Source organism: Vigna radiata, chromosome 6 (assembly GCF_000741045.1).
Source record: "Vigna radiata var. radiata cultivar VC1973A chromosome 6, Vradiata_ver6, whole genome shotgun sequence".
Taxonomy (NCBI): Eukaryota; Viridiplantae; Streptophyta; class Magnoliopsida; order Fabales; family Fabaceae; genus Vigna; species Vigna radiata.
Window position 1 is genome coordinate 3,760,836 of NC_028356.1, and position 14,063 is coordinate 3,774,898.

The 14,063-nt window shown below is 33.9% G+C and overlaps 2 protein-coding genes across 2 annotated transcripts; one reads left to right on the plus strand and one right to left on the minus strand.

The window, feature by feature from the left end:
* The first annotated feature begins 1,066 nt into the window (after nt 1–1,066).
* LOC106763270 (receptor-like protein 12) lies at nt 1,067–4,498 on the plus strand. The gene is made up of 2 exons (XM_014647472.1): nt 1,067–2,048; nt 2,193–4,498. The coding sequence occupies exons 1-2, from the start codon at nt 1,067–1,069 to the stop codon at nt 4,496–4,498; spliced, it is 3,288 nt and encodes a 1,095-aa protein (XP_014502958.1).
* Nucleotides 4,499–7,896: 3,398 nt separating this feature from the next.
* On the minus strand, nt 7,897–10,192 carry LOC106764184 (polygalacturonase 1 beta-like protein 2). The gene is made up of 2 exons (XM_014648423.2): nt 9,961–10,192; nt 7,897–9,815 (listed from the first exon to the last, which is right to left on the minus strand). The coding sequence occupies exons 1-2, from the start codon at nt 10,018–10,020 to the stop codon at nt 8,025–8,027; spliced, it is 1,851 nt and encodes a 616-aa protein (XP_014503909.1). The 5' UTR covers nt 10,021–10,192; the 3' UTR covers nt 7,897–8,024.
* Nucleotides 10,193–14,063: the final 3,871 nt, after the last annotated feature.

Below are 14,063 nucleotides of genomic sequence, written 5' to 3' on the forward strand. Positions count from 1 at the left end.
CAAATCGTTACAAGTAATACAGTGATAAGAAAAGTATCGTTCTCCTCAGGGAATTTGTGTTACGTTATTTAATTTAAAAATTATATCAAGATCAATTCGTGTTAATGAAAGTTGCTTTGATTGTTGCATAAAGAACACAAAATTTAACAACGTAAAAGTTAAGATGAAAATATGATACGAACAATCATTGGAATTGGTTTCAGACTAACATCTCAGTAACATCATGTACAATATATGACCTGTTCATGCATTCACAAGTTGATATCTTGCTTAAATTCCTTAAAACAAGTTCTAAAATTTAACAGAATGCATGAATTTAAAATTCCTTAAAACATTCCTTAAAACATTACATTACAGATCTGTGATGTAATGTAATGATTTGGTATACTTGTCAAAAAGTTAACAGAATTAAAATTTAATGTAATGTAATATAAAAAAATATCTGTGATGAAAAAAAAAAATTGTTTAACGATAAAAATAAATTTTTTGTAACGAAATGTTTTAAAAATAGAATATATTCTTTATAGTTTATTTTATTAAGAATTCTTTTTATCTTAAAATGTTGCATACTATTACATATTATTTTGAATTTTTTTTGTAAACTTTTGTTGGAATACTTTCTTTTCTCCAATATTTTTTGTTTTATTTCTGAAAGTTAATAAACATTAACGTAAAATAGAAGTTAGAAAATTGTTTTATTTCTGCAAGACTTGGAAATTTCGAACATAATACTCGTCCTTTCTTTTTGGAAATTGCTAGCCATCTTCACCGCATAAGACTTCAATATGAAATAGAAAAAAAAATGAGAAAATTCTATAAACCTAAAAATTGAGAAATTAGTTTGATGTGAGATAAACTAATTTTAAGAAAATGTCATGAAATTATATAAAAACTTCTGTAAGGAAATGGTTTTAGACCACCGTATATAGTTCTCATTGTTTTACGTATAATACAAAATTAATTTAAGTATTATATACCATTTTTTTGAAAATTTAAAATAGCCCAATTTCTTCTTATATATATAGATCAACCTCACTGGATTGGCAGCAACCAAACTACATACCAAATGGGTTGGATTTTAGTGTTATACTTTATCATCTTCCAATCTTTGCTTCTTCATTTTTCTTCATATAATTGCTTGTCGTGCAATCCTGATGACAAATCTGTTCTGTTGCAATTCAAAAATTCAGTTGCTGTTGTGGAACTATCAACTTCGTTTGATACTTGTGGCTCGAATTCTCAAAAAACAGCATCTTGGAACAATGAAACAGATTGTTGCGGGTGGGATGGTGTCATATGTGACTCTGAGTTAGGTCATGTGATTGGCCTCGACCTTTCCTGCAGTCCTCTAAAAGGTGAGCTACTTGGTCTCAATAGTTCCATTTTCAAGCTAAGCTACCTTCAAATGCTTAACCTACTTTCTGGTGATTTATATCCATCTCCAATACACACTGCAATTGGTGATCTTTTGAGCCTCACTGATTTAACATTATATTACCTTAGAATTAGTGGTGATGTTCCCTCCACAATCTCTCACTTGTCAAAATTAGAACATCTTGATCTCACTGTAGAATCTCTTGATTCTACACCGAGACTTGATTCATACACTTGGAACAAACTCATTCACAACGCCACTAATTTAAAAAAAATTTCTTTACGTGGAATGGACATGTCTTCCGTGGGAGAGAACTCTTTGTCATTGTTAACCAATCTGTCGTCCTCTTTGCTTTCTCTCCGTTTCACGGATACCAAACTCCAAGGGAAATGGCCAACTGACATCCTCCGTTTACCCAATCTCCAAGACATGAGTATCTTAACTAATGAAAACCTGACAGGTGAACTTCCAAACTCCAACTGGACTACTCCATTAAGATCCTTGTTTATTTATCAAACTAATTTCTCAGGAAACATTCCTGATTCCATAGCCCACTTGAAGTCTCTTGTCCAACTATCCCTTTTTGAAAGCAATTTTGATGGATTTATTCCACCATCAATGTTTGATCTTACTCACCTTACTCTCTTACATTTATCAGATAATAAATTAGTTGGCCCAATTCCAACCCAAATCATCAAACTCTCTAATTTATTGCTCCTAGATTTGAGTGGTAACCTGTTAAATGGATCAATTCCTAGTGGGTTTTATTCTTTGCCTTCTTTATTCTTCTTGGGTCTTAGTAATAATCAATTCACAGGGTCAATCCCTGAGTTCTCAACTAATTCTTTGCAGTATTTGAGACTTTCTAACAATAAACTGATGGGCAATTTTCCAAATTTCTCTGCACTGTTTTTGAAAGAATTAGATATTTCTCATAACATAATTCATGGAAGGTTTCCCAAAAGGTTTCAGGAGAACCTCTTCTTCTGGAATGAAATTAGTTACATTGATCTCAGTTTCAATAAGTTGCAAGGAGATCTTTCGATTCTACCAAATGGCATTGGATACTTTTCAGTGTCAAATAATGAACTGAGTGGGGACATTTCTTTAGCATTGTGCAATGCAACAATGCTTTATGTAATCAAATTGGCTCACAACAACTTCACAGGCCTTATTCCACAATGCTTGGGAACATTTCCTTCTCTTAGGGCGTTGGATTTGCAAGACAACAACCTTTACGGTAGCATACCTGATAGCTTTTATGAAGGAAATGCCTTTCAAACTCTAAAGTTGAATGGAAATCACTTGAAGGGACTGTTACCACGGTCTTTGGCTCACTGTAAAAGCCTTGAAGTTTTGGACCTTGGAAACAATAACATAGAGGATAAATTTCCCTCTTGGTTAGAAACTTTGCCAACTTTACAGGTACTCAGTTTGCAGTCAAATAAATTTTATGGTGTCATCAATTCTATCGGCACCAAACTTTCATTTCCCAGGCTGAGGATTTTTGACATCTCCAATAACCACTTTACCGGACCCTTGCCAACATCATATATCATCAACTTTCAAGAAATGATGAATGTGGATCAGAGCCGAACTGGTTCGAAATATTTGGGCAACCGTCGTACATATAATGATTCGATAGTGTTGGTGACTAAAGGGGTTCACGGGGAATTCACGAGGATATTTACTACTTTGATAGTCATTGATTTATCGAATAATATGTTTGAAGGAGAATTTCCAAAAGCCATTGGAGAGTTGAAGTCTCTCAATGGGCTTAACATTTCACACAATAAAATCACTGGTACCATTCCACTGTCATTGGGTAATTTAACAAAGTTGGAGTGGTTGGACCTCTCATGGAACCAATTGAAGGGTGAGATTCCCATTCTACCAAATGGCATTCAATACTTTTTAGTCTCAAATAATGAACTTAGTGGGGACATTTCTTCAGCACTGTGCAACGCAAAGACCCTTTATGTAATCAACTTGGCTCACAACAACTTGACTGGACTTATTCCACAATGCTTGGGAAGATTTCATTTCCTTTGGGCTTTGGATTTGCAAAGGAACAACCTTTATGGTAGCCTACCTCTTGTATTTTCCAAAAGAAATGCATTTGAGACCATAAAGTTAAATGGAAATCACTTGAAGGGACCGTTACCACAGACTTTGAACCATTGTACAAAGCTTGATGTTTTGGACCTTGGAAACAATGACATAGAGGATTCATTTCCCGATTGGTTAGAAACTTTGCCAACTTTACAGGTACTCAGTTTGAAGTCAAATAAATTTCATGATAACATCACTTCTTTGAGCACCAAACTTTCATTTCCCAGGTTGAGGATTTTTGACATCTCCAATAACTACTTTATCGGACCCTTGCCAACATCATATATCGTCAACTTTCAAGAAATGATGAATGTGAATCACAGCCAAACTGGTTCGACATATTTGGGCAACCTTCGTACATATAATGATTCAATAGTGCTGGTGATGAAAGGGTTACAGAGGGAACTCACGAGGATATTGAATACTTGGATAGTCATTGATTTATCGAATAATATGTTTGAAGGAGAAGTTCCAAAAGCCATTGGAGAGTTGAAGTCTCTCAATGGGCTTAACCTTTCACACAATAATGTCACTGGTACCATTCCACTGTCATTGGGTAATTTAAGAAATTTGGAATGGTTGGACCTCTCATGGAACCAACTGAAGGGTGAGATTCCCATGACTCTGACAAATTTAAATTTTCTTTCTGTCTTGAACCTTTCAAAAAATCAATTGGAGGGAGTGATACCTACCGGTGGACAGTTTAACACATTTGATAATATCTCCTATGTTGGAAATCCAATGTTGTGTGGATTCCCTTTGTCAAGATCTTGCAAAGGGAATAAAGAAAGGTCAGAAGGTTCAACATTTGATGAAGAAGAATCAGGATTTGGGTGGAAAGCCGTTGTAGTGGGATATGCATGTGGGATAATCTTTGGAATAATATTGGGTTATAATGTATTTTTTGCTGGAAAACCACAATGGCTTGCAAGACTCGTTGAAGTTATGTTTTATGTGAGACTGCCCAGAACAAACAATAGAAAGCGGGTAATTCGTTTGGGAAGAAATTAGTTTAGTGTAATTTTGTTTTATGTGTGTTCAAATATTTGTCTGTATTTTCATTTTCATAAAACTTGTTTGTGTATGGAATGAAACTTCATTTCTGAATACTATCGATGATCTATTTATAGTAGTCATGGAAGTAGCAATTTAATATGAGTAAATTTGTTGTTTTCTTGGACAACTTTTATTTGAAAAAGAGGTGGGATTGTGTTTTATTGTTTAGCTCGAGTACTACTTATAAGAATAAAATCTTTATTATCTTTTTCTTCACGTTAGTTAAAACATAATAATAAGAAGCGTATTTCAATACAAATTAGTTAAAAGAATATTATTTGACACATTTAAATTTTTTTATATTTATTAATACTATTTTTATTTTTTTTCTTAAAAAAATATAACACATTATTTTTTTATAATCATTTTACATTGAATCATATATGAAAAAAATATAAAAATATACCAATTAATAGTCATTGTCGGGGCTTTCTCTTTCCCTCTGCACTATCATTTTCTCCATTTTTTCTTAATTTTTCTTTTCCATTCTCTTCCTTCTCTTAAATTTTACCCTAACTTTGAAAAATTTTATATTTTACAATTAAATATTTGTTATTTAAATTTTTTTCTTATCTATATAACAGGGTTAATATCTCATTTCGTTATCTTATTTGTTTATCTCATTAAGTTAAAAAGAACAAATTTTGTCTTTAATATAAAATAATATTGTGATTAATAAATAATATAAGTTAATAATTGTTCTATATTAATCATAAATATTAATTGTAACATTTCATATTTCTTATAATATAGAAAAAAATTACTATTTAAAAACATGAGAAACTTATATTTTAATTAAGTTTAAAAGTAAAAGAAAAATAAGAATGAAATATTTTATTTATTATAAAAAATTTCAGGACAAGGAGACCACTGTCAAGTATACAAGAGAAAAAGTTTGTGGAATGAGAGTAGGGGTAGAAACTCTTATGCAATCGGATAAAAAGACCTATTTTTTTCTCCTTGATCAATTCTTTATAATATTGAAAATGGAAATTATTTTCTCAGCTCGTCAAGAATATAAAGATAAATTATTTTCTCAGTTTGTCAAGAATATAAAGATAAATTCATTTTAAAATATACAAGTGGTTGTAAATTTTATTTTATAAATTAATGATAAATCAACTTTATAAGATTAATATCGTATTTTAATATTCTCTTTCTGGGATACTAAACATCACCTCAGATAATCTGAATGGCAAAATTTATTTAACCTGGTCCGCTTCCGTAGAAGTTTGGTTTCTTGGACAGGGACACTAGGATCACTTGGAGAAATCATCGGATGAAATTTCAGAAGAAAAACTGATCTCTGGAAAGAGGTTGATTATCATCTCAGTGCTTTGCAATGGCAATCTGATATCCAGTGATTCTCAGAGCTTTCAAAACATGTCATACTTTTTGGAAGAAGTCTCAGAATGTTTATGGTTATGACACTCAAGGGCTCTATGATTCTGAAATAAAACTTGTCACCCTTAAACAATGAGATCATGACGTGATTTCTTTTTGTTTCTAAGTCCCAGTCTGTAGTTGAGAAGCTGAAAACATATATGCAAGCTGATACTTTTGAAGAAATGAAGAACAACATTATGAGCATGTTGGCCATCAAATTCTGAGTAGTTAGTCAAGAGCTCCCGTCAATGGAAATTTTATTTATTCGTCTTGTACAAGCTTATTTCCGTAAACCTGGTGGTAATTCAACGGGTGATATTCAATCATCTGCAATTGGATCCATTCAAGATATTTATAAATGGTTTCTCTTTGGGGTGCAAAGGTCACACTAAATATGTTTAAGTTAGTAATTAATTCCATGATGGTCAAATCAAATTTTAAATTCACACTAAATGTGATCACTTATTTTTTACTTTTCACTTCTATTTATAATTTTTAAGATGGATTAGGATTAATAAAACTCTAATCACAGTCCAATCCTGATCGATTACCTACTAAGTAGGATTTACTATTAAACTTTGTTTGCAGCATTCTTTAAAAATGTTTATTGTTAAAGATATTCGTTCCATCTTTAATTATGTCAGGTTGCTCAGTCCTCGCATTATTCATCTAAATTTCATGAATTTAAACATAAGAGATTGATCGTCCATTCTTAATAATTTTCTTCACTCGATCTTAATTATATACTCGATTCTAATTATATGATCGTTTAACCATAAAATACATCTATCCTATTTCAAGCTTGTTACATCATAGTTAGAACTTGTACTTAAAATTATGATGCCTTAATAAAACATTATAGGTAGAATCATTGAAAAAAATATTTTCCTAAAATTATATATAAATTTTAAATTTTGGAGGTTTTACGGATTTTATTTCTATTTTCTTTTTATGTTTTTTATGAGCTTAAAAGGAGGATTGAGTATGAGGGACGTCTATATCACAAATGAATTCTCTAAAATAAGTTTTATTTTATATAGTCCAACTATTCTCGGTATAAGAAATAGGGTTCATAGTTGACTTGATCCCTAGTTTGATATTTATGGCACAATATTTACATGTTCTTAGTCGAATTTAAAGAAAATGAATAAGTGATCTAAAGAACTTTTAAAGAACCAATTCATTAGTAGTTGGAACAGGTAAGTAATATTTATGAAATTAATCAAGATATTTCAAAACTAGAGAATCATCCATTAAAAGGGACATTACATGTATCATATTTGTGTCATTTCTCTTTTACTCTCTGATTGGTTTGGTCTCAAACTAGTTGTCGTTAGTCCAATCTCAATTGTGATGTTATCGGTTCAACCTTAATCCATATGTTGTTGATCGTTAACAAAATTAATTTTTGACTGAAGTGAATAGAAGTTTTTTAAACAATGTTGTTGAAATTATTTATTAACCAATGTAAGTCAGAATTTACTAGGTGTTAATACATATGATTTTTTGGATTCAAAATATTGAAATTATTTTTCTAATATCATATACCAAAATTACTTTTAGATTAGCATTAGTAAAAAAAAAATCAGCCAATAAAAATGACCTACTGAATTTTTTTTTTTTTTATCAATATCGATAGGGATTATTTTCGAAATGGTATTATCAGTGTTATTTTTTTATAAGCCAATCATAGTTTTTTTTTTTCCTAATGTAAATTAAAAAACTTGCCATTAATCTTGACACAATAAAAAGAATGATGTACATCAACAACATAAAAGAAAGCATAACATAACCAGTATTAATTGTAATCAATATCAAAAGTAATTTTTAACTAAACTCAATTGATAAAAATCATTCTCTTATTTTAAAAACAAATTAAAGGTAAATAAATTTAAATTTAATATATTTTAATTTGTTTGAAATTGTAAGATTCTCACTGTTTCTCTTTACTCTTTTTATTATGCTTAACCAATTGCATGGCAAAAGAACTTATCGGCCTTAGCAGCCCAATTCCAAGCTGCCCTACCTTATTTCATTTCATAATGTGGAAAGCAACACAAGTTACGTTACAGGGAATGACAATGGTGCCAACAACTTAATCACCAATGCTCCAAGTCATGTCATTCTCAAAGATCCAATGACACACCTCAATTTGCCCCGGACCCGACCCGAGGGCCAAGAAAGCACCATGAGATGGGCTCCAAGCTGACGTGTCCAAGTGACAGATGGCAACACCGCGGTTGATCTTGGCCTTGCTTTTCGGGTCTAACAAATCCGCTTCATAGACCCGAACCTTTGGAACCGAATGACAATAATAAAGCAAATAAGGAAACAAACTCTGGTGACAAGAAACTGATTCAGTAACTCTCCCACCATGGATCCCATTCACCCGACCCACCATCACATTCCCCTTCGACCCATTCACGTTCTCTGTGGTCCGAACCACCACGTTGGAACCCAAAACACCTGTGGCGAAGTCCACCATATCCTCAATGGACCCCACGCACCTCTTCGTCTCACCTTGGCTCGGTGCTCTCTCACACTCGCTTACGGAATCCATCACAATCTTCTCCAAACTCGAACCAACCCCAACCCCAAAAACCCGGTTCACCCCGTTAACGGTAAACGGTAACTTAGACAAAATTACCCGGGGCAAAAACGACCTTTCAGGCATTTTATCTCTAATATCCGGCATAGCCATCACGGTTCCTTCTTTGAGCATAAACTCCCGAAAAAACTTACCCTCCTCAACCCACTTTTTTACCATTATGCCACTGAAACTCTCGTTTTTGTAATTCGTAAATGTTTTAACGCCCTGTTTGGCATACTCAGCGAAAGAGGAGTTGACGCGATACCCAGAGAACCCAAACCTTTGTTTCTCACCACCCTTTCCATACCCAATGAACTTATCCGAATTACTATTATCCGATTTATCATACCCCGTGAAATCCACGTCAGCACCATTAGATCCTTTTCCATAATTCTGAAAATAGTCACTCCCGCCGTTGGATTCAACCCTGTAAGTATCGAACCTATCAACGGCGCTGTCACCACCGTCACCGTAGTTCTCGAACGTGTTCGTTGGATTGTTCCCGTGGTTAGCGTAGTTCTTAAATGTGTCGTTCGCTCTAACGCCGTCTTCACCGTAGCTCGTGAATCCGGTTAGCGTAGGGTTGGAGCTCGTGCCGTAGTTTTGGAACGAGTTTTCCGTCTCGTTGCCGCGTTTTCCGTAACCGGCGAACGATTGTTCGCCGCCGTTACCATTCTCGGTGTATCCAACGAAGGATTGGGTTCTTTTTCTGGCGTCGTCGGAGTAGGAGGCAAACTCTAGGTCGTCGGAGCCGTTGACTGGTTCAGCGTAGTTTTTGTAACTGGAGGTGCCGGTGATGGCGCCGCTGCCGTAGCTGTGGAATGTGTCCTTGATGGCGTTGCCGAAGGAACCGTAGGATATGAAATCTTCGCTGTGGTTTGTCGAGGCTTTGCTGTATTGGCGGAAGTCGTTTTGGGGGACGTTTTCACGCTGGTTGTCGGAGTAGTTCTTGAACGAGTGGAGTCCACCGATTTGACTCGTACCATAGTCGGAGAAGTTTCTGTTGTTGTAGACAGCAAATTTGGCGTCTCTGCTGGTGCGTTCGGAAGAGAAAGGGAGAGGTTTGGAATAACAGAGCAAGCGCGCGGCGGAGCAGAAATGTGGGAGGTGCGCGGAGAGGGTGTTGTCGGCGGCAAGTTTGGCGAAGGTGGCGGTTTCCACGGCGGTGAGTGGAGAGGCCTTAGAGAGAAGAAAATGCGGCTTTGGTGAGTTGTTGGTGATTTTGTTGTCCCAGTAACGGATTAAGAAAGCCTCTGGGGTGAAAGGATTTTTATTTTTGCCTCTGGCGCTGCAAACCTGCAACATTGATATTGGTGTTGGATAATGATGATGAGTATGAACAATAGAAATATAAAAATAGAATTTGACATTTTGTTAAGTAAGATTTAAAAGAATGGAGAGTTATGGTGGAAGAAAAATGCAGGTAAAGATAGGTTGTTACAGTGAGAGATGAAAGGAGGAGAAGTAGAAAGATAGGGTTGATCATGCTCGTAGATTTCATGGATAGTGAAAGAGAATTGTGAGTGGGAGTTGTGACGTGAAATGGTGGCCACTGAGGATTTTGGGTGGTGTACTGGTACTGTTGAGCGGCGGCGGCTGCTGCTGTGTGAGGTGATTATTCGTGTTCATATCTAACTTTTTCTAAACTTATCGTATTGAAAGATGGTGATGCTTTCACAAATTTCAAGATAACGTGGTTATTAAGAAATAAAAAGTAAAATAAGCCTTTAATTATTAAAAATATAAATAAAATAATGGATATCATTTTGTTGGCTTTACATTATTTTATAGACTCTTCCAAACCATTATTGACATGTTATTTTATATTTTTCTTCCTTTTTCACTTAAAAATTTTATAATTATTTTGGTATGTGATGTGGATAGGTTATTTTAAAGTAGTGTTGTCTAAAACTTGTTCTTACATGTTTTTGTTTCGGCAATGTTAATTAGATATTTGTTAAAGGTTTTTTTTTAGGAAAATAAAATTTTAACACCATTTTTTGACACCATTTTGATACTGCACACGTGTCAAAATGTGGTTGGACGATTTCAAATTAAAAAATAAACTTTGGTTTTTCTCTTCCAAATATACCCCTGCCTCAACTTTTTTAATTTGAAATCGTCCAATCACATCTTGACACGTATGCAGTGTCAAAAAATAGTGTTAAAATATCATTGTCCTTTTTTTTATGATGTTAAAGTTTATTTGGTGTAAGGTAAGGATAATAAATATTTGATTAAATGTTTAATCTATCGTTTTATATAACTTTTATTTAAAAATTTTAATGGATTTGACATAAGAGTCGGTTTAATAATGTCGATTTTTTTTTAAAAAATTTTTATTAAAGACTTAATTAGGATACTTATATTGTATCAAGTTATTTAGTTTTTTATCATTTTATTTTCTCTTTGAATGTTCGGTTTTTTTTGTTAAAATAGTGTAAGTTCAATTGAATGTTTTGTTGATCATCTAATCTGTTTTTTATCACACAAACTATACTCTATACAAGTCACCAAACTGGAGTAACATCAAAGACTTGCAAAGGGATTTATTTATGTTAACCGATTTGCGTTTATGTTTCAATCGCTTGGTTAGCCTACAATTTGCATTGTATTATAACCGTTGAGGGAAACAGTTATGATATTTTTAACTTTACACCTGCTTGGGAATGTCAAACATAAGATCATTTTGAGTCGTGGCAATCGAGTTACCCATCTCTATAACTAGGGGTATGGTTGAACTTTCATTTTCATATTTTCTTCTTATTGCTTCTTCTCTTCTTGTTTGTTTTTCTGTTTAAGGTAATAATGTTCATCATTAATCTCTTTTCATTTGAGGAGTCTTCTGGTTGAGATGGATGGGGATTGTTGATGATGCTTTGTCGTCAACATCATTGTTTGAGTCTTCAGCCACAGATCATACGAGCGGAGTTTAGACTCGATCGGTAGTGTAGCCACGAGTGTAAATATTGAAAAGGATAAGGGCAAAGCTCTTGAGGATGCTTACCAGGAAGTATCTATTATCAAGAGCGAGGTTAATTTATATGATGAGAGGGATGAATTAAATCTTTCAGTCAATCGTGTCCTCTGTTGCAATGGATGGGTCATGATCCTTGTTGGTTTCGTTTCTCTCTTAAATTGTACAATCAGGTTTGTCATGTTATTTGTCGGTCTCAATAGGGTTGGAGTGGAGGGCACAAGATCCTTTAGGCCATGACCTTGCCGCATGGTTGCATTTTTAACATAGAGGGTTTTCAACTCTTCCTCATACCTATTCTATATTTCATCCATCCTCTTTTGCGAGATTCCCATCATCTTCTTAGGATTAAGCTGTTTGTTTAAAGTTTTTTCTGGAACCATGTTGGTTGTCATGTTCCTTAGTCACCATGTGAATTTAGAAAGTATTTGTTTGATCCTCTGATGGACTTTAAAATATTTTGGTTTGTAAAGTTAATCGATTACTTTTAAAGAGACAGTTGTCTAAAACTTACTCTTAAATGTTTCCTATTGATTGAGATACTTGTTAAAACTTTTCTAATACTAAGTTTATATATATATATATATATATATATCATTCTCATTTGTATTTATAATTTTTCTAATAAATATTAATTAAAGTCAATTTAATTACGATATAACTTCATATTTAAACTTGATTAAAGACTTAATAAAGAAACTTTTATTTTCTTAAGTTATTTAATTTTTATTATTCAATTATCTCTTTGAACCGTATGATCTTTCTGATTAAGATAATATAAGTTCGGTCAAATGTTAAGTTAAGCTAACCGTTAGATGTATTTCTGGATCGGATGGATTTTATAATATGATAAAGGTTTAATCATTTACAACATCCCTATTTTTGTAGGGTTTTCTCAATTAGGTCCTCATATTGTAAAATCTCTCAATTAGGTCCCTAATTGTGAAAAATTGAATCAATTGAGTGTTTGCCGTTAATTTGAGTAGACGACGTTAAAAAAGGATTCCGATATTTTGACACTCCTATTTTAACACTCTTTTAACAACGCCACGTGTTAGCACGAGATTGGTTCTTTTTAAAAAAAAAATTAAAAAATGTGACGTCAATAATGAGGCACAGATTTGATTTTTTGGATTCCAACTTTGCCCTTCCCCGTTTTAACATGGTCTCTCTTTCCTTTTTCATCAGAATTGCAATTTCTCCATTCCGATAGTTTTGTTGGATTCGTTTTGGCTCTTCAAAAATCGTTGTTCGCTTCGTTTTGGCTCTTCGAAAATCGTCGTTCTCGTTGCCGTGTTGGAGGAAGTTATCGTTGTGGGTGTGGCGATCATTGCATGTTTTGGTTCTTAGTGTGCTCGTTTTTGCGAAATGGCCAGTTCTTCGAGCAGGGTAAGCGCGTTCTTTTGTGGGTTTTGNTGTTTATCGTTTGGTGTTTCGAGTTTGGGTTTTGTATGTTTTTTCTGATTTAGGGTTTTTAAGTTTTGGTTTTTGGAATTTGTATGCAGTTGACGGTTCGTCACTCAGTTTGAACAAAGTACATCTCTGGTTTGAACAAACGTTTGAGAAAGGAGCACTGGTTAGTGATTGCAGGCACTCCACCGATCCTCCTCCAATGAAGACATATGTGAGGATGGGGTCACGAAGGCGTTACAAAAGTAGAACGCTTAGGACTCCTTACGTAGGATTGCTTAGAATAAAAAATGAGTGAACTTTGTATAGCTTTCTTAAGAGGTTGTAATATGGAGATATTGTAACATGAACATATGTTTTGTAATTTGGTTTTTATTATGTTCAATGTGATAAAAATGCAATTTGNCTTCATTATGATATTATTACTTACTAAGTGAATTACATTTGATATTGTAAATGGAAAATCTGGTTTTGTTTGAATTGTTAATGAATAAAGTTTGCATTGAAATTTTGTGTTGAAGGATGAAGGAAACAAGAATTGTTTTACATACAAAAGATTGTGTATTTTGAACAAAAAAACTTAGTCCAGGACCTGCAAAAAAGTTATGCAGCAGAAAAGCTGTGGTAATCGTTTACCACAAAGTGGTAAACGATTACGCGAGCTGGTTTAGTGATTTGGACACAAAGTTCAACAGAGGGAACCCTTATTTTGTTCACAACGGACCATGGTATTAATTTTTCAATGTAGACCACAGGTGGAGTTGTATTGGTGTCATTTAGTGCTTTGAAGGTGTTCTAAGTGTGCTTGTTCATGTTTGGGTAGGCAAGGAAGGTATGATGTTGAGTGCAAGCCCCCAAATCATGTCCAGGAAGAAGTTATGCAGAAAAAGTTGTTGTAATCGTTTACAATAGAGTGGTAAACGATTACGCGAGCTGATTTTGTGATTTGNACACAAAGTTGAACTGAGGGAGCCCGTTTTTTATTCACAGGGGACCGTAGTCTGAATTTTTCAACTTTTGCCTTCAATCCTGTGGTTAAGGCGTGATTTTGTTATTTTGGTTTGATTTTAGTGCGGTTGTTCATGTTTGGGTATCCTAGGAAACTATGATGTTGACTACAAGAACTTAATTCATGTCCTCAAAGAACTTATGCAGAA

Excerpts from the sequence above, each read along its gene's own strand:
- LOC106764184 (XM_014648423.2), bottom strand. The coding sequence starts at position 10,020 with ATGAAATCTACGAGCATGATCAACCCTATCTTTCTACTTCTCCTCCTT. Across the intron at positions 9,816-9,960 it reads TCCTCCTTTCATCTCTCACT|GTTTGCAGCGCCAGAGGCAA; the intron begins GTAACAACCTAT and ends TCAATGTTGCAG.
- LOC106763270 (XM_014647472.1), top strand. The coding sequence starts at position 1,067 with ATGGGTTGGATTTTAGTGTTATACTTTATCATCTTCCAATCTTTGCTT. Across the intron at positions 2,049-2,192 it reads ATCAGATAATAAATTAGTTG|GGTCAATCCCTGAGTTCTCA; the intron begins GCCCAATTCCAA and ends ATCAATTCACAG.